This window comes from Ornithorhynchus anatinus, chromosome 9 (genome assembly GCF_004115215.2).
Source record: "Ornithorhynchus anatinus isolate Pmale09 chromosome 9, mOrnAna1.pri.v4, whole genome shotgun sequence".
Taxonomy (NCBI): domain Eukaryota; kingdom Metazoa; phylum Chordata; class Mammalia; order Monotremata; family Ornithorhynchidae; genus Ornithorhynchus; species Ornithorhynchus anatinus.
In genome coordinates, this window is record NC_041736.1 from 41,160,989 (window position 1) to 41,188,046 (window position 27,058).

The 27,058-nt window shown below is 42.2% G+C and overlaps 1 protein-coding gene across 3 annotated transcripts; it reads right to left on the reverse strand.

Moving 5' to 3' along the window:
- Nucleotides 1–451: 451 nt before the first annotated feature.
- On the reverse strand, nt 452–27,025 carry HADHB (hydroxyacyl-CoA dehydrogenase trifunctional multienzyme complex subunit beta). Of its 3 annotated transcripts, none has more exons than XM_029072045.2 (17): nt 26,923–27,011; nt 24,489–24,598; nt 20,747–20,821; nt 20,620–20,661; nt 19,441–19,540; nt 18,422–18,466; nt 17,727–17,826; nt 14,691–14,778; nt 11,760–11,947; nt 10,870–11,050; nt 8,615–8,736; nt 7,623–7,702; nt 7,494–7,541; nt 6,288–6,375; nt 4,718–4,792; nt 3,692–3,856; nt 452–3,228 (listed from the first exon to the last, which is right to left on the reverse strand). In XM_029072045.2, the coding sequence occupies exons 3-17, from the start codon at nt 20,811–20,813 to the stop codon at nt 3,193–3,195; spliced, it is 1,425 nt and encodes a 474-aa protein (XP_028927878.1). In that variant the 5' UTR covers nt 20,814–20,821; nt 24,489–24,598; nt 26,923–27,011; the 3' UTR covers nt 452–3,192. The 3 variants fall into 3 exon arrangements, with proteins under 3 accessions (XP_028927878.1, XP_028927877.1, XP_007664922.2); XM_029072044.2 differs by having other exon boundaries at nt 24,489–24,604; XM_007666732.3 differs by lacking the exon at nt 24,489–24,598 and having other exon boundaries at nt 26,923–27,025.
- Nucleotides 27,026–27,058: the final 33 nt, after the last annotated feature.

The following is a 27,058-nucleotide window of genomic DNA, read 5'->3' on the forward strand; positions in this document are numbered from 1 at the left end:
ACTTCTTTCCTGCTCCCACATCTGCCATCTAGCAGAAGTGGCTTATTCTTACAAAGTGTGTTATTTGTCTTCAACAAATAAGAGTTTAGGACATTTTTCCGCAGTTGTCCCTGGCCATTTCAACCACACCTCTCATCCATCTTCGACTTTCAGACTAGTTGAGCATAGTGTCAGAGGCACCAGTATTTCATTTTGAGTTTAGGGGTCACAAAAAAGGGGGAGTTTTTTTAGTAAGGAGGACCAGCACAGATGTTAAAGAGCTATTCTGGGTCTTGTCAGAACCCTGGAATGAGCAAGTCTAGTCCCAAAAAGGCGTGAGGTTGATCACCACCAGGAAGTGGGCACTTAGGGGTCAAAAGTGGCCAACAGCTAACTCTCTACAGCTTCATAGTGGATATTTCCACTTTATTTCCCCCCATTATTATATGTAACCACTGTAAAATAGCACACACAGACGTCAATTATTTTATTGTCTTCCACCACGTAGCCGAATGGTTGAGGATGGTTATGTTTATGTTCCATAATGCAAGGTATATAGAGAACTTGGAGAAGAGAGATGATTAAGAAGGTTAAATGATGTAACCAAGGAGAAAAATAAGAAGAAATTGACATTTTGATTACATGTAAAGATTATGAGCTAGTGCAATAGCTGGGCAAAGGAAGTTGTGGATGCTGGAGAATTATTCCCCAAACCACTGAGTGGAAGCTTTGTTCAAATACAGGTGTCAATAACAATAATTTAGACCTAGTACAAGTTACTTTCTCAATTCTTCCCTGTTTTGAAGAGTAGGTCCAACTCTAAAGAGTTGGGGGCAAGGTGTCCTACTGAAACAGTGGTGATTATCTCACTTTACCCAGAGCTGAGTTTCCATGCCTTTCATAAAACAAGAGAATCCATAAACCTGATGAAAAATAATTCAAATGCAAATCCCTTTTATGATGGGATATCTCATACCTGCACCCAGAAGTGAATTTCACCATCTGTGGTTTCTTCTTCTAGTATGAACTTGTTATTGAGGATTGGTCTGATTCCCATTGACTTTTCACCCAATTCCTCTTATCTGTCCATTTCTCAACATTTTTAGTCTCCCTGCAGGAGGTGGATAGATAAAATGCTATAAAAGACTGATTCCTATTAATTACTAGAACAATTTTTGAAGGGAACAATTCTAAGTTGCAGTGATTTCACATCCTCGGGGCCAGGGTGATAGCAGGCTGGAGGACTGCTATAGGGAGCTTCCCCTGTCTGTAATCCTAAAGTCACTGGAGTTTTCCCTGGGGAAGGTTGGGAGGAGGGTTAGGGGAGAAAGGTTGGTCCAGTAAGCAGGATATGGGGTGACTATTCCACAGACATGATTCTAATTTGGAGGCACCCTAAGTAGCTTGGGAATGCTCTTTCTCTTTAACTAGGAGGGAGGGGGTCATATCTCCAGGTGACCCCCAAGTGACGTCCACCAGTAGGATGGAGGGAATAGTGGCAGGAAAGAGTTGGCTGCCTCTCAAAGAAAGGAGATCACACAAGTCGATTTTCCTTTTTTTTGCTTAAGACACCCCCCCACCCCTTTGGGATATAGTCTATGTTCCTTTATTTTCATATTCTTTGCCCTTTTCTTGCCCAACTTGGTTCATTTCTTCTTGGGATACTCCTTCTAGTCTTTATTCTTTCATTTTCCACCTTATTATCAAGCTCGGACCTCCCCCCTTGCCCTCAGCATTATTTCTGATTCTCAGACCCCTAATGAGCCACACAGTAGGCCAGGAAGAAAGCATTTTTGAAAAGACAATTCCAGGTGAAAAATCGTATTAAAAAGGCACCACAAGGATAAGCACAACACTAGCCCATTAAACGTTGCTGTATTTCACTGAGCGACTTGCTCCAGTCAGCATAGAAGTGGCGTGAAGTTACCACCTTAAATTCCTTGCTCGTCTCCACTCCCCCTTGCCTATTTTCTGACTGGAGGTAAAGGAGGACTTTACAGGTCTAAGTAACATCAAGCTCAAAGCTTTCAGCACATCACATAACACTCCATTTTGCAAAACTAGCTAGCTGTAAAGGAGTACAAGGAAGCTTGGTCTAAATATGTTGCTCTAGATCAAAGGTCTTTTCTCACATGCCAGTCAAAATCCATTGGCTGCATTTATTCAGAAGTCTCTCAAAAGGTGAGCTAACGTTAGTTTAGTTGTGCAACAGGCACCGTTCCAATCAGAAATATACTTCAAAAGAGGGTAATCTCTCTAATACCTTAGCAACAGCTCTTCAATGTTCACTGAAGTGGAAGTTGTTTTTTGAAAAAATAAAAAACCAGACTTCTCCCTATAGGGCAGCACCTCCCCTTCAGTCAATGAAATCATCCAGTCTCTAAATACTCCAATTTATTAAGGTTGACAAAAGAGGCCAACAAGTATATGAACACTTACTGCTGATTTCAGCATCCTTTCACTGTTCTTCCCACTACAAAAATTAGTTCAGGCACCTTGGTTTGTGAATGATATTAGAAGAAAAAAGACTTGAACTGTAGGACAAAATTAACTTTAAAATCCACATCTTGTAGACTTCGAGGTTGCTACATGGGCTATTCAGGCCACAGTGCTCTGCTTTTCAAAACTGTAATTGCTTATTAAAGTTTAGAAGGGCTGGGGTGGGGTGGGAGAAACCAAGGCACCTTACAGTTAGATTCTGGTCAGCTGAGAAATCCCTGAAAAAAGCAGGAAGCCCAAATTACTGAAAGCTCAGAACAGTGGCAAGGATTAGCTAGAAAAGGCATTGGCAAGCCCTGACCGACACTCCAGAGCCAGCTCCGGGCTCCATTTAGGCTATAGTGTCCTTACTATCCCGTGTCCCTGAAGCTTTCCTCTATCAAGTGGCCAGGGCTGAGTGATAGAAACAGTGGCGGGGGAGAACCCAGACAAGGGAGATGAAGTCACTTCTGTGGAACCAGTAAAAGCTGCTGCTCTGGAGTAAGCACGAAGCTTTAGCCTCCTCCCCCAGGCACCCATCCCCGGGCCTCCCACCCGAAAAAAGGTATAGCCAAACAAAATTCTTAATGATGCCTGCGCTAGAAGATATTCAACAAAAGACCTCAAAACCTGCTTTCCTATAATAAGCGAGGAACTACAGATGTCTCTCTTTATTAGTGCATTGGAATGGCATTGCTTAGTGGGGGACACTTGCAGATCCTTTGTGATATTTCTTTACTGGGGGTACACTTCCACAATCATGGCATGGCCCTGAAATGGAGAAGAAAGGAGCAATGTGAATGCAGCCATTGGAGGGTGGAGGTGGGGTGGGGGGGTTGGAGGGGTGGGACAGGGACATGTAGAGAAAAGGGAATTCTAGAAAATTCAAAGGATTTGCTTTCTGAGCAGTCCTAAATTTCAACAGATTTAATATCTTTTGAGGGAGGTCGAAAGGCAGTCATCTGTGGTCACGCATCTTCACAGAAATCTTAGATTTGGATGTCAAAGCTCAGATTGTTAAAAAATACTTCATTCACCATGCACCTCTACATCTTTCGGTGAAATGACTGAATAACAGAGGAAAAACAATCCTCTAGGGATTGAAGCAGTGTGGCCAAGTGGACAGAGCACAGGCCTGGGAGTCAGAAGGACCTGGGTTCTGAATCCAGCTCCACCTCTTGTCCGCTATGTGACCGTGGGCAAGAATACCCCTCCACAACTTGGCCTTTGTTACCTGTCCTCCAGCTGCACAGGCAGCCACCACACCATACTGTCCACCCTCTTTCTTTAATCTGTTGGCAGCTGCCATAACCAACCGGCAGCCAGTAGCTCCAAAGGGATGTCCCAAAGACAGGGATCCACCCCAATTATTAAACTTCTCCAAGGGAGGGGCTCCAACCTATCCAAAAACAAAAGGACAAGAATAGGATAAGTCTAACAAATCTTATGAGCATGCCTATGCCCCTTGCTTATACTTCGAACTCATGGGCTTTCTGTCCCTCACATCGCTTCCCCATCTCTGAACCAAAGAACCAACCTGGATGGTTCCCCACCTAATTCTCCTCAAAACCAAATGGCCCTCCTCATCTCCAGAATATTGCTAAAAACCTACTTCCTCTATGCTTTCTCAGATTAATCCCATCTTGATCATGCCAATCATACACCTCTTTCACCTAGTAATGTCTCTGAGTCCACGTGCATTGGTTTCTGATATCTGCACCTTTAATTTCTTTCTATTTCCAATGCCCAACACTTGGGCACCTTTTGCCTACTGATATTTTATGAATGCATTTTCACCTTATTTCTCTCATTAGTTTTAAGATCCTCAAAGGCCAGAGACTGTCATTTTTCTTTTGTAATTCCATCTAAAAACTAGTAATAGTGCTAGTAATAAACACAGTACGTATTTCTTACATATTACTGAATGAATTTAAGAAAAATCTAGCCAGGTTTAAAGGTCCTGTAATCATACAATGAACATGATTTTAGAAGTGCATGAAACTGTTTTATATAAAACACTGCATTAATGTCATCAGTAAACAGGATTATACAATTAAGTATATATCCTGCAAACTAGCTAAAATGATGTTATGCATCTTTAACTTTGGCCATTACTAGAAAGATTGACAAAAATATGAAAAATGTAGCATTTCTTTTGAAGAATAATACTGGAACTTCTCAGAAATTTAGGAACTTCTTTAGTATGGACATTTTTCAGGAAGCACTGTTACAATCTAGTAGGCTTCCATTATATTCTTACCTTGGATTTTCTGCCCATGTAATTTTGTGCAAACCAATCAGAATCCATTGCTTTCATGTTGGCTAAAATCTGACCCTGGGAAGGAAAATAAATTAAGAACTAATGTTAATGCCACAGAGAATCAACATCAAACTGGCATCACACTCATTACTGGAACTTTCCTTGGAACAAAACATTTCCCATAGTGACTTCCTCTCTATGAGAAATTTCCACTCACCATACTCAGCACTAGACATGCTTTTAATAAAATAAATATTATGTTGAAAATGGGATTCCACGATTGGGATTGCAGAAGGGCAGAGAAAATTATTACAGGGTTGGAAAATTGGACCTTTGAAAGAAGAAAATATTTTTTAAAACTGATAATATTTAACAAAGGAAAAAAGGTAAGGGGAAATTTGCTAAGAGTTGACTTGGTTTTCAATAGTGGTGATGGTTTGCACTGAGCAATCCACACTCTCAGCTGGTGCCTTTGTGACTATCAGGACACATCGCAAGACAGTTTATTGGGGTAAAGTGTAGCCTGGGATTAGGAAACAAAATGTCTCTGGGCTCTTTTCTGCTTTGTATACCACTGAGATACAACTTCCTTGGATACAAACTCTGGGTTATTTACTAAAAATCAGGTAGTGCTTGTAACCAAGAGAAGCAGCGTGGCTCAGTGGAAAGAGCCCGGGCTTGGGAGGCAGAGGTCATGGGTTCTAATCCCGGCTCTGCCACTTGTCAGCTCTGTGACTTTGGGCAAGTCACTTAACTTTTCTGGGCCTCAGTTCCCTCATCTGTAAAATGGGGATGAAGACTGTGAGCCCCACGTGGGACAACCTTATCACTTGTACCCCCCAGTGCTTAGAACAGTGCTTTGTACATAGTAAGTGCTTAACAAATACCAACATTATTATTATTATTATTATTAACCATTAAACAGACTTTTTTGTGTCCTTTTCAGTAGCAGATCCTGCTATGCACTCATTTGGTTTATACACTCATTTTTGTTGTACAAAAAACTGGGTTCCAGGGCTCATAATAATAATAAAACTTTTTAAAAAGACAAACCAATATTTTGAGAGAATATATGGATGAACTGTCATAACAGAAAACCAGCATGGTCTAGTGGAAAGGGCCTGGGAGTCAGAGGACCTGAGTTCTAATCTCAGCTACGCCACTTGTCTGCTGGGTGACCTTGGTCAAGTTATTTCACTTCTCTGTGCCTCAGTTACTTCATCTGTAAAATGGGGATTAAGACTGTGAGCCCTAAGTGGGGTAGGGACTGTATCCAACCTGATTAGCTTGTATCTATTCCAGCAACTAGAAAAGTGCACTTAAATACCATTAAAAAACAAAAAACAGCAACAATAAAAAGCTTTCCCCTTCCCAGATCTGAGCAGTGTCTGCCCCAAATAGAGCAGACAAAAAAGGGTGATGATTATAATTCAGTGCAAATGCAGGTCAAAATCCACCTTCGAAAGGAAGGGGGTAAAAATCTCAAGAAGGGATTTTTATAAAGAATATTGGTTTTAAAATATAAATACATTTATATAAGATCCTCTTATATTCTTTTGAAAAGACTTACAGAGAAAGCTTCATGAAATTCAAATACATCAATATCATTCATCGTTAGACCTGCTCTTTCCAGTACTTTTGGAGTAGCATATGTTGGTCTGAAGAAAAAAAAGGACATGAAAGCTCAATTTTTTACTTTTCCATCAACTTTAACTTATTTTTAAAGTATCAAAAAACTTATTTGTTAAACTTTTAACTTATTTTAAAAAATCAATTTACTTTTTGGCCCAGCTATCACCGAAATGTCAAAACAAAGTAAATGAGCCAAGCTTCAGAGCGGTTCAGCTCACTTCATTCTTGGTTGGATTAGTCCATGAGTCTCCCAGGAATTTGGTTGCTTGTTCAATGGATCTGGAGAGGCACATGGAATGACTGAGCCTTCAGCTTCCTTGGAAGTGGTGGGAGACACTGCTGCCAAGTGCAGAGTCCCCAAGGGAGCCTTGGGACAAGATCCCTAGGGAAAATTTATGGTGTCCTCCCAGGGTGGGTAACCACTGAACTGACACTCAAGGATCCATAGAGACCTGCTAATATTGTAATATTCAGCGCTTCTCTAAGGGAGCTGAGTCAGCTCAGTGTTTTGGACTCGCTGAACCTAAAGGAGCTGAGAACAGGCTCCCTCACATGAGGGAATGTATTACCTCTGCCAGTAAATAGGCCCTTTAATGCTAAGCATCTTAATGCTAAGGCCCCTTAATGCTAATGCAGGTGAATTGGCACAGTTCCACCTGAGTCTCAACTCTACGACCTCCTTCCAGACTGTAAGCTCGTGTACTAAGCACTTGGGAGATAACGGTATAACTTGGTTGCACTGTACTCTCCCAAGCACTTAGTACAGTGATTTGCTGTAAATACCACGGATTGAGTCCTGATGCAAACCCAAGATGGTGGAGAGGAAATGAGCCAGTCTTGGGAGAGACATTAGTCAACAGGCAATCTAGTTACCCCAGTTCAGTTTCCTGTCAATTAGCACTCCCAAACACAGTCACCACTACCCCACCACTCTTCATTTGAGATGTCACGATTGGTTTGTTAGCCCAAAGGATGCTTACAGAAATGTTTTCAATGATTTAACAATAGTACTTCCCACTGTCAGGGCAGCACATGGGTTCCACTAGCTAAGGGTTCATGCATTTTTATGTTGAGTAAAATATTTGGACTTGAGATTTGTAATAAACAGACTAAATGTTTCCAAAAGATATTTACTTATACCTACCCAAGCAAGAGCTGATCTTTTGGATCCTGTGACACATATACAAAATCCCTAAGAAGGAAAATATACTGTTAGCATCAGGAACAAAAGGAAGGGAATCATTTAGCAAATAGGTTAATCATTTAATTCTACCTCAAATATGCCTTTGGTTTATATCCCATAGCCAGAGCCTTTTCCTCCGACATAATTAACATTGCAGAGGCACCATCAGTCTGAAAAATTAACAGAAAAATTAAACAGTTGCACACAGAGACAGTCTGTTAAAATCTGCTTTGATAAAATTCATTTACTTTGTTTTGGTTTTTTTTTCTTTCCCTACTTTGAATCCTGAATTCTACTAGTGGATGACCATTTCTTGAGTTCTAATAGTGACTATTTCCCACAAGGCTGCCATCTACCACTGGCTGCTCAAATAGCTTTCCTGTTTTCAAGTATTAAATCAAGAACGACAGCCATCCTGGTTAGTTCTTTTAATCAACCATAGCATTTATTGAGCATTTGTGTGCACAGCATTGCACTAACCACTGGGGAAAGTAAAAGAGTCAGCAGATGTAATATCTGCCCTCAAGGAGTTAACAATCCATTGAGGGAGTCAGACACTAAAACTACAGATAGGAGCAAGCAATACTATAAGAGTTTGTTCTACAGAGTGACTTACTGAGATCCTCAACACTTAAGTTTTGCATCCTGGAATTATCAGTTTGTCACTCAAAGAAGAATTTTTCAAACTTTTTTTCATTTAGATCTTATATAAGACTCTAAGGTAAAGTTCTTTGGCTCTTTTCACCTTACAACTCAATTCAGAGACTTTCTATCTGCTAGCATCCCTCTGTAGTCTGGGCTTGCCAGGGAACATGACCTTGGTAAAAATTTTGTGTCTTGGAAAATTTCAAAGAGCTCACCCACAATTATAAAGGTATGGAATAAAGAGATAAAATCCTGGCTCTGGCTGCATTCACTTATGGAGTGATTAACATTACTGATATTTTATTGGCTTTCAAAAAAATTGAAATCCAAGTTGTGACTGAAGGCTAGCAGGTCTACATACTACTATAGCCCATTCTCTCTCTCCTGTATTGTTTTGTTATTTTTAATTATATCAATACAAATGTCATTTTATTTACCAGGAAAGAACTGTTAGCGGCAGTGACAGTGCCATAAGGTTTGACAAAAGCAGGCTTCAGTTTGGCCATCTGCTCCATTGAGGAAGGACGAACCCCATTATCTTTAGTAACTGTGTCTTTCCCTGTGAAAACACATGCCATTTTAAATCACAAAGGAATCTAAACATCAAAAGCAGAACAGCATACCACAGGATTCTGAGAAACATTATACAGGAACACTGAGTTTTCAAAGAGAACGCAAGGAGCCCAATTATGGATTTCCTGAATGAAATACTATGACATTTTGGAGACCAATATATTTTTAGAATAGGTTGTCTACTTGAAAAATCTTTCAAATGCAGATTATATAAAGCAGAGTTTTTTTAAAAAAAATAGATGTTTCTAGGATTTAAAAGAAAAATGAGGGGAGAGTAAACTTTTGAAATTAAGTTTCATGGGAATCTGTGTATCCGAATGATCTGGTGTCAGAACTGCTGACTGTGAACTGGAATTGTATAATGGTAAAACCAGAGGTAGCTAGAAATTCATTTACAGGAAGACTTTTGAGACTGATTTGAGGATTTTCCTCCATAACTGGCACCATGCCAGATACAATTCTCTCTTGGTTTTCCTCATAACTCTGGGTGATCCTTCTCAGTCTCTCTTCCTCTACCCATAAATTGTGGGTGTCCATCAAAACTCTGTTCTGGGTCCTCTTCTCTTTTCACTTTCATCTACTCCTGCAAGGCTTCAACTACCTCTACACAGGATGACTCCCAAATCTATCCTGCAATAGCCAAACATCCCCCCCATATCTGCAGTCTTGAATTTCCTCTCACCTGAAAAATATCTCCACATGAACGCCACTTCAAGATGGATGTGTAAAACTGAACTCATCTTTCCTCCTAAATTGTCTCCTCCACCTACATGAGAGTTGACAATACTACACCATACTACACCACTGATCTCTGGCATTATTTTTGATCCCGTCCTCTTTTTCAACCCCCATATTTACTTTTTGCCAAATTCTGCCAGTTTTCTCTCTACAATATTTTCAGAATCCATCCTTTCTTCTCCATCCAAACAGCCACTACACTATTCCACACCCTTGTCATATCCTTGCTTAATTATTTTATCAGCCTTCTCACTGGGTTCCCTGTCCCCAGTCTCTCCTCTCTCAGATCAAACTTCACTCTGCTGCCTGGATCATTTTTCTAAAATACTGTACTGCATACATCTCCCCACCACCTCAAAAACCTCAAATCATTTACCTCTTTCTTTCCTCAGCAAACAGAAATTTCTTCCCATCGGTCTGGCCAATATACCCTATTTTGCACTTATCACACCTCATAAGCTAACCTTCTCACTGTACCTTGTTCTCATCTCTTCTGCTACCAACCTCTTGCTCATGCCTCCTCCCTACTCCCAATCTTCCAGCAACTACAAATTTGACAGAAAACAGCTCTTTCCATTTTTAAAGATCTTCTGAAGTCACATTTCCTTCAGACATCTCCAACTAATTTCTCATCTCCTCTGTTTACAAGCCCCAACTGCCTCATCAGCACCTCTGTGGCACCTAAGCGCTTAAGTACTCACACCATTCCTATAGCATTTTTGAACACACCCAGCACTAACTTGCGTACACATCACCTTTTCTGTCTTGACCAAGAAACATGTCTACTAATTCTATTGAACTCTAAGCACTATGCACAGAAGGCTTTCAAAAAATGCTACTGATTGACTAGAAACTAGGATGCACCTATGGATTTTCTACTAGATTATGGATTATGGATTTCCTACTAGAATTCTAGAAATCCTGTCCCTCACAACCCTGGAACAGAGGGCAGATACTGAAACATGAAGTTGGTACGTTCAAGACTAACAATTTATAAAATAGTATGTGGAATTCATTACTATAAATGCCTACCCTCACTGATTTTTTTTTTTTAACTCCCCCAAGCACTAGTTCAGGGTTTTGAATGCTATAAGCACATTAAAAATATTAGTAAGAAGAGGATATAGGACCTGGGTAGGCTGAAAATCTAAAAAGTTTCAAGAAGAATCTCCATATATTTATATGCTAGGTCTCTGATGGATAAGAAGAAAAAGTGATAGATGTTAGAGGTAAACTGCCAGCAATGCGTTTAGATGAACCATTGACCTACCCCAAGATGGGGCTGTTTATGATCTAAGTTCCTGAAATATTAGCAAGAAGACATTTCAAAAAGTGAGTAATTCTGAATTTGACAACTCATATTTGATTTTCATTCTTTTACCTGGTACTTTGAATGATACGATGTCAGTAAGGAGGCCTTCATCCTGGGCTTTCTTAGCAAGGCTGTGAGACCGCATGGCATACTCATCTTGTTCTGAACGTGAGACCGAAAACGCAGCTGCCAGCCGATCTGCAGAATGCCCCATGGTCTCACTGGTAGAAAACTCGGCCACGGCTGGGAGCTATGCAGGGAAGAAGGAAGTACACAGTCAATGATACTGCCCACTTGCATACATGACACCTAGTTTTAATACACTCTTTGGCTGAATTGTATATAAAAGTATTAGAAAACCTAACCCACACTTCACCAAATATCAGACAGCATAAAACTTTCCTACTTCTCCACTGCTCATGTACCTCAATCATTATCATCATCACTTTTTATTGAGTAGCACTGCTTTTGGCTCATAAGGAAGAGCACTGCTCTGGGAAATCATACCTGTGTTCTCATGCTAGTTCTGCTTCTAGTTGGCTAACATGGGCAAAAACCACACACACGTACTCCATCATGTAATGCACCCCTGCCCATCTACTTTCTAGTTGCCCAGAGGGAGCATGATTGGAAGGGGTGAGAGAATGTGAGTGGCCCTACGTAAGCCACTAACCCTATAAATCAATTTCTCTGAGCAGCTTTTTGGTCCTGAAGCCCGTTGCGGGCATGGAACGTGTCAACCAACTCTGTTTTACTGTGCTCTCCCAAATGCTTAGTTCACTGCTCTGCACACAGTAAGTGCTTAATAAAAGCCACTGATTTATCGACTGATTCAAGTCTGAGGACTGAGGCTCATCTGGCATTCCTGACTGAAGACTTCACCCTTTACTGACTGCTTAGTATGGGCAGAGCAAGCAATTACAACTGTATTTCTGTAAAGAGTTTGAAAAATGCTTTACCTCTGGTGCAAGGAAATCCATTCTGAATTTGGAGGCCATAGATAGTTTCTGACCCAGGGACTTGGCCTTGTTAAGGTCAAGCATCAGCTTTCTCATCTTCCTAGAATGACGGATGGGCACGTCAGACATTAACTCCACACCTCCTGCTACGACCACATCACACTGGCCAGCAGCAATCATACCAAAACCTATAGAAGAATTGATAATTTCAATCTGGGTTTATTTGTCACTGAAAACAATAAAGACAGAGACTTTTAAGATGCTTCAAGAGATAATTTCAATCTGGGTTTGTCACTGAAAACAGTAAAGACAGATACTTTTAAGATGCTTGAAGAGAGACATGACAAAAACTTAAGCTTTTGTAAAGGTTGCTGACACTAAATAGGGTGAAAATTTTAATCGTTTCCAAAAAACCCAAAATTACATTAATAAAGTCACAAAATTAAAAAACCCCTCATAGAACTATAGTGCTGGAAGATGTCTTCTAGGACATCCCCTACCCTCAAAGTCATTCTGATTTAGAGAGCTCCAGGGATGGAGCTTCCATAACCTCTCCTGGTCATTATTTAACAACTTTATATCAAGCAGGAGATTTAAGGCTGTTTTGTTTTGCTCTGCAGGTTTCTTATATTTTATCATGACCATCAAACAATACTTAGCAAGTACCTTTTGTGCGAGTGGTGCTATCCAAAATAAGCTAAACAGACATGGTTCTGGATCATTATAAACTACATCAGTCAATCAATGGTATTTACTGGCATTTACTATGTGCAGAGCTCCGTACTAAGCACTTAGGAGAGTACAATCCAAAAGAATTAGTGGACATATTCCTTACCCATAATAAGCTTACATGATCACACAGATCACATTAAGTAGATAAATGCTGAACTATCCACAAGAAAACATGAGACACAAGATAAAATTTCCACATAATAGCAATACCTAAGTAGCTATATATTTGTAAGATTTGCTGTTTAGTGCTTTCAGTTGTGCAGTGAGAATAATCAGTCCACTTTCCATTTAAATATAGGCTTCTTGCATGCACTAAAGGAGGACAGAAGTGGCACATGGTGGATTTAGCAAGGAGGTCATTCCAAGGATAGCTAATGGCATTGGAGAAGGTGTGGAACTAGTTGTAGGGAAAACTGGATCCAGACAGTAAAAAACACAGGAGCATGAAAAGATCAAACAAAAAGTAGAGCAGGCAAAAGCAATTTTTCAAAATAAATCTCATTAATGCCAGTGAATCAACAGTATTAATTATGCACTTACCCTGTGCAGAGCATTATACTTAGCATTTGTACAGGTTCAAGAGTAATACACATGATCCCTGCCCTTCAGGATATTACACCCTAGCGTAAACAGAAAGGTCTTCAAGTGGTCTGATATTTTTATTGATGAACATCAAGGTGGCAATTTCGACACTTTAAAAATCATCTAAGGGCTAGTGCAGAATTTAAGTATTATGCAATCTCCCTGCACTACCATTAATCATACTTTTAAAGGCATATATGCAGGACACGCTCTAAAAAGGAATTAGCAAACAAGAAAGGATGCCATAATGAACCTGGCTGGAGACTGGGAAACCTGAAGGGGACGGATTGCCACTGAGGCTACTCTAGAAACCCCCATTGCCGTCCTGGCCCCTGTGGAGCCAGGGCCTTGGTTGATGGCACTGATATGTATATACCTGTAATTTATTTATTTACTTATATTAATGTTTGTCTCCCCCTCTAGACTATGAGCTCGTTCTGGGCAGGGAATGTTTCTGATGTTATATTGTACTGTACAAAGGGCTTACTACAATGCTTTGCACACAATAAGCGCTCAATAAATATGATTAATAATAAGAATAATGACATGAGATTCTGTAGATGCAACTCCAAAGTGGAAGAGGCCCTGCAAATTTGCAGGGCTTCCAGCACAGCCAAAATAGCGTGGTATTCTACTATCTGGGGTACATTCTAGGACACACTGATGCCTGCCCCGAGTGATAAGGTTTAGCAAATGAGAGATTAGTAATTAACCAGGAGCAAGCACACCTCTTCAGAAACTCTAATACAACCTCATATTGGTTTAAGCTGATTCACACACAGCATAAAAACAAAGATGAGATTACAGTTCTGAAGATAAGTATTTTAAGAGAATCACTGAAGTAGCATCAGGAAACACTCTGCAGAATGAAGTGCAGAATAATTAAGACATAGCAGAAAATCCTTTGTTCCATTAAGTGCAGAGTGTGGTGATAAGCTATTTACCATGCAAAACCAACAAACAGGCATGATTCTTATCTCCTCTCTCCAAGAGGAACAGTGATGTGAACAAGAGATGTCCTTACAGTACTCTGCAAGCAGTGCTGGCAAGTGGAAAGACTACGGACCTGGGAATCAGAGGGACCGGATTTTAATCCTGACTCCACTCCTTGCCTTCTCTGATCCTGGGCAGGTCATGTAATTTCTCTGTGTCTCCATTTTTCTCATCTACAAAATGGGGATTCAATGCCTAATGCCCCCCTCCTATAAAGACTGTGATCCCCGGGGGGAGACAGGGGCTGTGTCAAAACTGAATATTTCCATCCCAGATCTTAGTACAGTGTTTGGCACAGATGCTCAAAAGATGAATACTGTCAATGCTTGATCATTTAGCTCTCTCTGCTAATGAACCTAATAATTCCGCAGAAGTCTCCCCTGAGGATGTATAGTTAAATTTTATACATGAAAAATGGAATGGGAAAGGGGAAAATGGGTCGAAATTTCTGATGAATAGAAGTAAAATAAAGAAGTCATCAGTACTGAATTCTGTTTCTACCTTTTCCTGGCAGCAAATTCTTATAATCTTTACATGAAGATTCTTTAAAAATGGACAAAAGTGAGCTGCAAAGACTGGGAGTCTTAGATAATTAAGATCCCCCGTGCTTTTGGGCAAACTTACCAGTAGTCATGGCCTGATTGGAAGAGATGCAAGCCATGGTGACTGTATGGGCCGGGGTCTTATTAGAGAAACCAGCTCCAAGGGCAGCCTATGTAAAACCAAGGAAAAAAAACATTTAGATATCAACAGTGTATTTGTACCACAAAAAGGTTTAATAAACATCTACTGTCTATATGTATTATGATTTAGGAAGGAGTTCCACTTTAACACTCTGAGAAATAAGTGCTCATTTCCCATAATAAGCGCTTAACAAACACCATAATTATTATTAAATTGTAGTAAAAATAAAACAGCACACCATACACACCTGGATAATAGAAATCAAATAACTAGCAAATTATTCTGATATAATTTTTTCTGCAATGAAACCAAGTTTGGAGCACTCTGGTAGCTTGGATAAATTTTTACAGATCTACCTGCGTAGAGCCTCTGGAAGAGTGCTTTTAATAAAAAAAAGTCAGGTAGCTTTATATATGAAAATTTTCAAAATGTAAGGTAGCACTGGTAGTATTGAGTGAATGCCTGTTTGGTGTTGCGTACTGAACAAGTTATGATTTATCATATCTAGTTTTATAATTCACAAGATTATCGAAATATACTCCCTTTATTGGAGAATATTCAGAATTTGCAATATGAGAAATTTCATAATAAGGACTCCTGAAACAATGGTTTGCCAAAAAAAGAAAGACTCTGTTACTCTGGGGAATGGCAATGTGTCATATACTGTGTCAGAAATATAGCAGAAAAAAGTGGTCCTTCCATCCATTTTTAATGCTTTTATTTGTAATCATGGGAGACTTTCCAGCCATCTCCCCCCAAATTTCCCTTTCTTAAAAAGTCCTGAGTTTCTACTTTGTCGGACTGTGTTTAAGCCATGTGGTAAACTGCAAAAATCAACAAGACCTGGCTCCTGCCCTTCTCACCCAAGACCCAAATGGAAGATGGAGGAGAAGAGCGAGAGGAGGGGGCTTCTGCTCTAAAAGCCGTGGAAAGGATAAGTCTGGACACTTACTCGTAATAGACATAAGAGGACATGGGTCAATGTCAATAAAAACTCACGACCCAGTGCTTGCTGTTTTGCCCTTAAACAGGCCATTAGATAGAAGCACAGGCTTACTTTGGGGCTTCTGCAAAGATACCAGGTTTATTGAGAAATCAATTGCAAACCTGAGTAGAATGGAGGGGAAGAAGCAAGGCATGCTTTTTCCATCAGCCTCCAGAGAACCCCCCCCCCGAAGGCTCCCGGGTACCTCCCCAAGGAATGGTATGGGCACTTTGGGCACCCCAGAGTGTGGTGTGACCTCAGAATGTGACCTCATTTTCTGTCCTCTAAGTGGTCATCAGTTGCCTGAGCTCAGTATTTAGGAACTTGTGGTGACTAAGTACTTTTTGCAGTACCTACTGATAAAGATGATAAGCCAGCTCAGAGTAAAAAGCATGGACCTGGAGGTCTGGAGATCCCACTCTAGTGCCAGCTCTGCCACTAGCCTGCTGTGTGACCCTGGACAAGTCACTTAACTTTCCTGAGCCTCAGTTTCCACATCTATAAAACTGGAGTAAGGTCATTTTTGACCCTCAAGAGAGGGTCAGGGACTGGCTTCAATCCGATATCCGATCCACCTCAGCACTTGACAAATATCATTATTATATCTTTCTGATGCAAGAGTACACTTAGCCTCAGAGAACTGAACGCTCGTGACTTGCCCTCACTCACGTAAAACTATTCACACTCATAATCAGGGCAGGATGAAGCCTGGACGAGCCAAAAACGTTGGCCCTATTGAACCTCTTAAACATGATCGCACATACTGATGACGTGTACATTGTGACTGGTCAGGCCCTTGCTTCTACTCCTTAAAAAAGAACTCAAGGGCAGAAGGAGGGCAGGAAAAGGGCTATCCACCTTTCTCTTCCCTTACCGCTAGGCTGAAAGCTGGGACAACCTTCAACCTTTAGCACACTCGGAGTCGGCCCAAGGAAACATAGTCAATATGCTAAGATCAGCTTTGAGGCCACTTTTTCCCCTACCTCAGGCTAGGTAAAAAGAGTTCCTGTCCCCTGAATGTAAAACCCTAGAACTCAAGTCTGGACTGAGGAATAATAGAAGTCCTGTTAGTCACTACAGTTGCCACAGCAAAAGTAGATGGCAACATGCCAAATAGTGTAAAGTTGAAAACATGAGAGGAAGTTAAAATTAAACTCAGGAAGTTAAAATTAAACTTGGCCTCTTGAGTGTCATCTGCTTGTGGAAGTATTTGAAAAATAAAAATAAATTGCCAGCAAGTACTACAAATGATAAATGGAGTACTAAGCTGTGGAAAACTTTTGTTAATGATATCACAACCTAAAAGTCCAAACATGGCCAAATAATTAAGTCAACACACTTAACCCTGCTAAATTAACCAGAATTTATGTTGGGATTGATTGATTTTGCAATGAACTCTCTCTCCACAATATACAGGGCAGCCAACCGGGTATTTTCCTGATCAGCCCAAATGTTACTTTTAGAATTATTATTATTATTCTGAATTATTAATTATCATCATTGTTATTTGGTTCTATATCTACAAAAAACTTTCTTTACAGATGAACTGGGCCAAAAAAGGTATTTCAAATTTTAAAAGCTGCTTTATTCTTAATTTTACAATGTGGCTTAGTGGCAATAGCATGAGTCAGGAAGCCAAGAAGTCTGGTTCTAGCCCCAGCTCTGCCAGTCCCCTCTTCTAGGATCTTGGGTCAATTGCTTGCCCCCTTTGGACCTCAATTTCCTTATCTGTAAAATGGAAAAAAGAATATCTCCTTTTCTTACATCAGAGATGTTATGAGAGAAAATGAAATGTGATGTGAAAGTGCTTTGGAAAAATAAAATTCAAGATATAATTATATGCTACTTTATACTCCATCTTGTTAAAATAGAGACCTACCTGACCATTTAATATCATTACCATTTTTAGCCTTTATTACTTTTAATACCCAACTTACAATTTTTAACCAGATAATTCTCATTCCCTAATAACATACATTTATTTCACTTACTTCTCTAGCAACATTGCTTGTTTTCACTTCTTGGATAACTGTGCCATAGACAATGTAGTCAACGACTTCCTTTGGGACATTGGTACGATGCAATAATCCTCTAGAAGGAGAAATCAGAAATAAATGTTTTATATTCAAAGTAGCAGCACAGAGGGACAAAACCTAAATCTAACGGTCCTTTAGCTAAGGAGATTAGAATTGGAGCTTTACCCTCGCTATTCCACGTTGTAGTGGGCACCTCGTCTCTAGCTGTCCCGAGAAGGAAAATGTCACCACAAAGCCAAGTGGCTGATGTTGTTCCCAGAGAGTCCTCCCTCTTGCCCAGGGTCCCGGGGTTAGGGCTATTATCACAATGATCCTGGGGTGGGGCCAGCCCCTATGGCTCCCATAGCTGCCTCCCTAGGCTACCACTGCAGCAGCAGTCTTGGCCTGTCACCCACAGGCGCTCTAGCCACAAAGCACACTTTTAAGGCTAATACCTTTTATTCTATTACGTTTTGAAAACAGACAATTCATTCAAATTCTGGAATGAGGGAGAGAGGGATGGAGGGAGAAAGGGGAAGGGGAAGAAAGGGGACAGAGGGGAAAAGGAGAATGGGGAGAGAGGGTACAAGCCTAGGCAGACCAAGTAAGGCTGCCAGGCTGGAAGTCACTTTTAATGTAATAAGCTCCACTGTGAAAATGAATTTACTTACGTAAGTGCTGCTCTGGCCAGATCATGAGGCATCAGGTCCTTATATCTGGGGAGAGTGAAACATTTACTTTTACCTTCAAGGCTAGTAACTTTGGTGAAATTACAATTTTAAATTCTATTTAGTATATGCAATACCCAAAGAGATAATCTAGGATATGGGCAGTGATCTTACGTTACTGCCTCAACTCCTAATGAGATGACAAGAGTGTTCCTCATAAGCAAGTTAAATATCTAGTTCAACCCCAATTTTGTCATTCCAGGTCATCCCCTTTACTTATACTGGTATGATTAACACACCTGCAGATTCCAAGTGGCCAGCCAAAACCCTCCCTCTTTTTATGGAAGCCCCCTGGCTTCATTCCCAGCTCCTCACAACTACTGCAGTACTAAAAGTAGTGCTGGTAGATGAACACAGTTGTCTCTCCAGCTCACGAGGGAAGTGAGAGGGATGAGTTTATGCTCCTAGCCCCTTTTTAGATGTGTTGTTGGGCAGGTTTGGGACAGATCTGGGACATGAGGAATTACTCCCCCTTTGAAATTCAAATACGAGTGGAAGGCAACAGTCCAGTCCTGAAGGCCAGTCGACCAGTTAGGTGTGACCTTGCACCTCTACCTTTTGCCTACTTTCTTGTTGCACTCTGCTCTGAAGAAAAAATAAGGCTGGCAGGGACAAGAAAGCACAGGGGGCAGGCAGTGCTCTAATTACTATCATTATCATCAATTTGTTTTGCGTCAGGACTCAGACCTTAAGCCCTTGTGATGGGATCATAGTTCACCTATCGTTTCTAATGAGAGATTCCACCGTTATTACCATTACCTACGTTATTTCTCTTTTCACAATGTCCACTCTTTCCTCTTTCAGCACCGCTAAATTGCCTGTGTACCTAATTTTATTAGGGCTACTATTCCTTCTTATTGGTCAACCTCAGCTTTATTTAGAGACCAATAGATGTACTGACCAGGTATTAAACACACTGCACATCCAAGAGTGGTCCAATTCCACTATCATTCTATACTTACGAAGTTCCAGACAACAAAAATGGAATGCGAACACCATCTACGACCACAACGTTCTTCACATTAGGTTTGCTTAAAGTCTTCTTGGTTTTGGTCTGTACCGCTGCAAGGAAAATTTAGATGCATTGATTAAAATTAAAATGTCAGCAGCACCATTTACAACAAATGATCTCAAAATGTCTAACTCAGAAAGAACTACTCCATGTCCTCAATTAGTCTTCTTTATGTAGCTGGAAAATTGATTACTAAGAATTCTTAGGAATTATCACTGCTGTGATAAGCAGGAAAAAAGTTAACCGAGGTTACCTCAACTATAAAATGTACATGACATTTACTCATTTTTTCAGGACCTCTTGACCTCTTTTCTTTTCTTTCCTCTCCATACTCTGTCAATATCTATCTTTGGAGATGAATGCCACTGGAGTGGAATACCATTCAAGCATGAAACAACAAATACCCCATGAAAATTTCCACTGGTAGACCTCATCTTCCCAGTCCTTTCCATAATACCCACATGAATGACTTCTTCACCTACTTGTCTGTTCTTTTTTCATCCATTTATATCTCTCTACAGCTGGGGGTACTCATGTGAGCTCTTGAGCAACCAAAGAAATGGCTGCCAAATATCCTTTAAGCTAAACTTTAGTGAGAACCAAAGACAGTCCCTTAACTCATCAAGCAGGTTGGTTTTTTTCAATTCACCATAAGTGAGTGGCTGGGTGCCTGTCTACATGGAGGAATCTTGTTCACAAAGATAAAAAACAGCATAGTTTGGGACTCAGAGGGCTGCTTTGCCCCTGAACAACTGAAATATTAGAACTCATTTAGCCTCCTGGACTCTTGGTTTCCTTATTTGTAAGATGGGGATAATAATAAATAATAATACCAGCTTCCCATCTCTCATGAGGATGAGAGAGATGATGTGAAAGTATTCTGGAAGTCACTGTTACTTTTATTAACTGTATAGCCACATTGTCTGATATCTGTTTTAGAATGCAAACTTGGGGAGAATTCATACTATGGCATCTAGTGCGTGCCATGTGCATTTGGGCCCAAATGCACTAAATAGATAGAGGTCCTTTTTTCAGAGAAGTACGAGGATTAGTTAGGTGCAAATACATATAGCCCTTGGAAACCTTGTAAAAATACCTATTTTAAAAAAGAATAATTACAGAATTGTACCTGGTGCTTGGAGCTGAAAGGAACAACTTAACGGTCTTGCGGCTGGAACACAAATAATTAAGCAATGTATTATTCAATCCAAGCGTTTTTATGCTTAAATTGTTTTCTAAATTAACACTACACTTACAGAACTTGAGGACCCATTTTGCCGTAGTGGGGAGGTTTCTGAAAGACTGACTCAATATAGAAGCCATTTTGAAATCTAAAAGAGAGGAACAAGAAGATTTCCCAGTTAAATTTGAACACTTTAAAGATGATCTCATATTAACATAAAAAGTTGAATAATTCACACTTTGTGGTTCTCCACCTTCCAGATGAGGATTCCCAACCACGTTTTGTTCCCGGTTGATCACAGGGAACCCTTCTTGTGGATTCATTATCCACCCACAGTTATAAAATGCAATAGAGGTTGGAGATACAAGGTGCTTCTTGCCAAAATCATGCTTCTTGCCAACACCATTTCTTAGGTTTTGTATCTCGTGAACTTCTGAAGACAACATAATACAGCTTCCAGTTGGTCCTCTTGATTGAGGCCCATAACTCTTAAATTATGAACCTTACTACTAAAGATTACAGAAGAGACGCCAACTCTACGGGGAGACTGGGGGCTACTATCCCATCATGTGAAGTCACTAGTTTAGCGCATATGGCTTATTGGATAAGATAGACTGGTGTTCTGTCTTTTTTCCAATGGCATTTGTTACACAGTTACTAGGTGTGAAGCACTGTTCTAAGCACTGGGGCAGATACAAGTTTATCAGGTTGGACACGAGCCCCTATGTCCACAGTCACAGTCCAAGTGGGAGGTAGGAGAATTCAATCTCAATTTCACAGATGAGGTAACTGACCACAGAGAAGTAAAGTGACTTGCTCAAGGTCACAAAGGAAGCAAATGGAAGAGCCAGAATTAGAACCCAGGTCCTCTGACACACAGACCCTTGCTCTTTTCACTAGGCCACTCTGCCAGATGAGCTGGAAAGGGACCAGAAGGGAAGCCAAAATGGCCACTCCACATTTTGCCTCCCCTCCTGGCAATGCAGTAAATGCAGTAGCTTGGCATTGCCCAGGCGCCTGCAGAGTTCCAGTCATCCTCACCAGGACCAGGGGCCAGGACAGGCCTCTCAACCCCAAGGCAAGTGCACAGTGAGGACAAGCTGAATGTCTGTCTCACCTAGACTGTCCAAACAACCTGGGCAATGCTCTGGGGATGAGATGAGTGGCCAAGCTCCAGAATCACTGAGGTGACTGAGAAACCCCCGTGAGACTAGTCTTCACAGTCGTCATGCTTGCTGTTTTCATGTCTGGACCTGGCAGTGGCAACAGGCCTTCTTCCCTTTCTCTTCTCCCCATTCTCAACCCTCTATTTCCTCCTCAATCCTTCTTTATCCTGGCTCTTCAAAGCCCTGCCCTGAACTTCAAAAATGAAAAGTTGGACCTCATAGTAGATCGTACTGTGACACTTTCTGGGAAAACTTAAACAGATTAAAGACCAGTCAGATTAAATTCAGTACCCAATCCCCAGATACAGGGATCCAGGGGTCAACAAATTCACTGACCTTGGGAGTAGCTGAAGATCATTTTCATAAGTAAGAAAGCTGCAATACATAAACAACTGGGGACCAGAAAAAGAGCAACAGACCTCTCCCTCTAGACTGTAAGCCTATTGTGGGCATAGAATGTGTCTCCCAACTTTGTTGTATTGTACTCTCCAAAGAGTTTTAGTAGAGGGCTCTGCACACAGTAAGCACTCAAAAATACCACTGATTGCTAATGTGCCCTCTCAGCTGTCATAAATACCAATAAGGCAACATAGGGGTAGGATTCGTTTAGAATGGTGGGTGACCCATTTAGTTCAGTGGACTATACCTAGGAGGTGTTCAATAAATACTACTAATACAGTAAAATCTCATGAAACTAGAAGAGGCTGGAAGAGGAAAACCAAAGCCTCTTTTGTCTTTGCTGGGGAGGTGGGGAGAGCTCTCCGTCAACTCATCTACCCACACGGGAGCCTTCAAGGGGGCTGCTGGCACAACCTTTTTGGCTCTGGGCAAAGAGAGAGAGGAGGCAAAATGTCACCAGGAGGAGAGAAATAAGACGGCAGCAACCACTGACTCGTTTGTCCAAAGAAAGGTGATTTCCACAGTTCTAGTTCTGAATTCAAGCTGAAGAGGATTTTATCTCCAAATTTATTGCGGTGTTTTGCTAACTCTTCCAAAGACAAATGGAGCCACTACTTGGAAGGGTACCTAATTCAGTCATTCATTTATCTCAAAATTATAAACAGATAAACATTAACATCAACCCATTAACTTTGCACTGCCCCCCACAATAGTTCCCAGGGCCCTCTTCTGCCTAAACCTAACTCACTGTCCCTCAAATCTCGGGCTAATAAATGACAAATCCACAAATAAAAAGTTCAAATTCTCATGAAAATCTTCCCAGAAATAGTCTCCCACTTCCAGCAAACAGAAACTCCTCACGATGGGCTTTAAAGCACTGAATCACCTCGCCCCTTCCTACCTCAACTTGCTACTCTCTTACTACAACCCAGGCCGCACATTTCACTCCTCTAATGCCAGTCTTCTCACTGTACCTCGAACTTGTCGCCAACCTCTCGCCCACGTCCTGCCTCTGGCCTGGAACGCCCTCCTTCCTCATACCCGACAATTACTCTCCTCCCCTTCCAAGCCTTATTGAAGGCATATATCCTCCAATAGGCCTTCTCTGACTAAGCCCTCTTTTCTTTCCTACAACTCCCTTGTGCGTTGCCCTGACTTGCTCCCTTTTTCATTCCCCCTCCCATTCATTCATTCACTCAATCTTATTTATTGAGCGCTTACTGTGTGCAGAGCACTGTACTAAATGCTTAGAAAGTACAATTCGGCAACAGACAGAGACAATCCCAGCCCCAAAGCACTTATACACCTAACTGTAATTTATTTATTTACTATCAATATCTGTCTCCCCCTCTAGACTGCAAGCTTGTCGAGGGCAGGGAATGTGTTCTACTGTTTTACTGTACTCTCCCAAGTGCTTAGAACAGTGCTCTGCACATAGTAAGCACTCAATAAATATGAGTGCCTGACTGACTGACCCTGACTCTCTGAGGCCTGCCCGGCCAAACAGGATGGAAGTGATTGAGCTCGATAAAGAGAAGGAATCACCCCTAAGCAACAACGTAAAGCTGTAACCTGTTGCCCTTTTTATTTTGGTATTTGTTAAGCACTTACTATGTGCCAGGTACTCTACTAAGCACTGGGGAGACACAAGCTCATCAGGTCGGACACAGTCTCTGTCCCACATAGGGCTCACAACGTTAACCCCCATTTTACAGGTGAGGTAACTGAAGTACAGAGAAGTTAAGTGACTTAAAGTGACTTAACTCTTATCCAGTAGGCCATGCCCTTACTTTTATAATGCCTACCATCCATCCAAATTACGTTAAAAAATGGGGAATGGTAGAACACTTCTCTCCCTTCCTCTTCAGGAAAAATGACCATCATCTTCCCCTCCCTCTTAAACCCCATTAAAACAAATATTTCCAGGAGAGCTCATCCTTCCAAGAGAGGAAGGCCGATCCATTCATTCATTCAACAGTATTTATTGAGCGCTTACTATGTGCAGAGCACTGTACTAAGCGCTTGGAACGTGCAAATCGGTAACAGATACAGTCCCTGCCCTTTGACGGGCTTACAGTCTAATCGGGGGAAACGGACAGACAAGAACAATAACAATAAATAAAATCAAGAATAAATAGAATCAAGATCCTGCCGCTCATCTCCTCCTCCTAACCATAAAGATCGTCACTGACCTCCCCACCCTACATCCTCCCATCCCTCCCCTCCCAGGTGGTGATTTTTCACATATACCTTCCTCGGGAATCCCTTATTCCCAGCTGCCGGTCAATTCCCGAAAAGGTCACTCCGAGGTTGGACTTTTAACGTCCAGAAAGAAATCACTTCTGGGCACCTCTTTTGCTCTGCAACTGAAGCAAGTTATTCACTAGGAAGTGCAAAAATCTTCACATACCTCCCCCTTCCCCCATCCTTCCTCGGGGACGGGGGTGTGCTTGTCCAACCCACCTAAAAATAATGATGATGGTATTCGTTAAGCGCTTACTGTGTGCCAAGCACTGTTCAAAGTGCTGAGGGAGATACAAGGTAATCAGGTTAATAGTATTTGTTATGCGCTTACTATCTGCCAAGCACTGTTCTAAGCACCGAGGGAGATACGAGGTCATCAGGCTAAGGGTATCTGTTATGTGCTTACTATGTGCCAAACACTGTTTTAAGCGCTGAGGGAGATACGGGGTCATCAGGTTATCAGGATTTGTTATGCCCTATGTGCCAAGCACTATCCTAAACACCGAGAGAGATACAAGGTCATCAGGTTAACGGTATCTGTTATGTGCTTACTATGTGCCAAGCACTGTTTTAAGTGTTGAGGGAGATATGAGGTCATCAGCTTAGTGGTATCTGTTATGCGCTATGTGCCAAGCACTGTTTTAAGTGTTGAGGGAGATATGAGGTCATCAGCTTAGTGGTATCTGTTATGCGCTATGTGCCAAGCACTGTTCTAAGCGCTAAGGGAGATACGAGGTCATCAGCTTAGTGGTATCTGTTATGTGCTATGTGTCAAGCACTGTTCTAAGCACTGAGGGAGATACATGGTCATCAGCTTAATGGTATCTATTATGTTCTATGTGCCAAGCACTGTTCTAAGTGCTGAGGGAGATACGAGGTCATCAGCTTAGTGGTATCTGTTATGCACTCTGTGCCAAGCACTGTTCTAAGCACTGAGGGAGATCATCAGCTTAATGGTATCTATTATGCGCTATGTGCCAAGCACTGTGCTAAGCGCATCAGCTTAATGGTATCTATTATGTGCTACGTGCCAAGCACTGTCCTAAGCGCTGAGGGAGATACGAGGTCATCAGATTAATGGTATCTATTATGCATTATGTGCCAAGCACTGTCCTAAGCGCTGAGGGAGATACGAGGTCATCAGCTTAATGGCATCTACTATGTGCTATGTGCCAAGCACTTCCTAAGTGCTGAGGAACATACGAGGTCATCAGCTTAATGGTATCTATTATGCGCTATGTGCCAAGCACTGTCCTAAGCGCTGAGGGAGATACGAGGTCATCAGCTTAATGGCATCTACTATGCACTATGTGCCAAGCACTGTCCTAAGTGCTGAGGGACATACGAGGTCATCAGCTTAATGGTATCTATTATGCGCTATGTGCCAAGCACTGTCCTAAGCGCTGAGGGAGATACGAGGTCATCAGCTTAATGGCATCTACTATGCGCTATGTGCCAAGCACTGTCCTAAGCGCTGAGGGACATACGAGGTCATCAGCTTAATGGCATCTACTATGCGCTATGTGCCAAGCACTGTCCTAAGTGCTGAGGGACATACGAGGTCATCAGCTTAATGGTATCTATTATGCGCTATGTGCCAAGCACTGTCCTAAGCGCTGAGGGAGATACGAGGTCATCAGCTTAATGGCATCTACTATGCGCTATGTGCCAAGCACTGTCCTAAGCGCTGAGGGACATACGAGGTCATCAGCTTAATGGCATCTACTATGCGCTATGTGCCAAGCACTGTCCTAAGTGCTGAGGGACATACGAGGTCATCAGCTTAATGGCATCTACTATGCGCTATGTGCCAAGCACTGTCCTAAGCGCTGAGGGAGATACGAGGTCATCAGCTTAATGGCATCTATTATGCGCTATGTGCCAAGCACTGTCCTAAGCGCTGAGGGAGATACATGGTCATCAGGTTAATGGTATCTATTAGGCGCTATGTGCCAAGCACTGTCCTAAGCGCTGGTGCAGACAGAAGGCCATCAATGAGGCTGTCCCCCGTCCCCCTTGGGGCCTTGGTCCCCATTTTGCAGACGAGGTCACTGAGGCCGAAGGACTGGCCCAAGGTCCCCCAGCAGACACGAGGCGGGGGCGGGATTAGAACCCACGACCTCCAATGCGGCCTGCCGAGGGCGGGAAGGGCGGAGCGAGGGGGGGGGGGGGACGCCGAAGGCCTGCAGGCCTCAGGGCCCCCATTCTTCCTCCACCTTACTTTCCTGTCAGGGGCGGCCATGGGCCGCGCCTCTCCGCAAGTCTCGCGAGATGAACCCCAGCTCCCCCCCCCCCGCGGGTGGTACATCCGACCCCCCCATTCCTGCGGGTGGACCAGCCGTCCGCCCAGGACCGGCCGAGACCGCTTTGTCGTGGCGGGGGGGGGGAAAGATAACGGCCGCGCGCCCCGACGCCACCGCCCCCCCCCCCCCGCGCTGACCTGTCTTAGTCCGGTCCGCTCCCTCGGCCCTCGCTCCCCACAACTGGCGCCTCCGGCCTGAGCGCTCCCCGACAAGGCCCCCGCAGGCCCCTGTCGGACGGGCTGCCCCTCCCACCGCCTGACCGCGCCGCCGCCC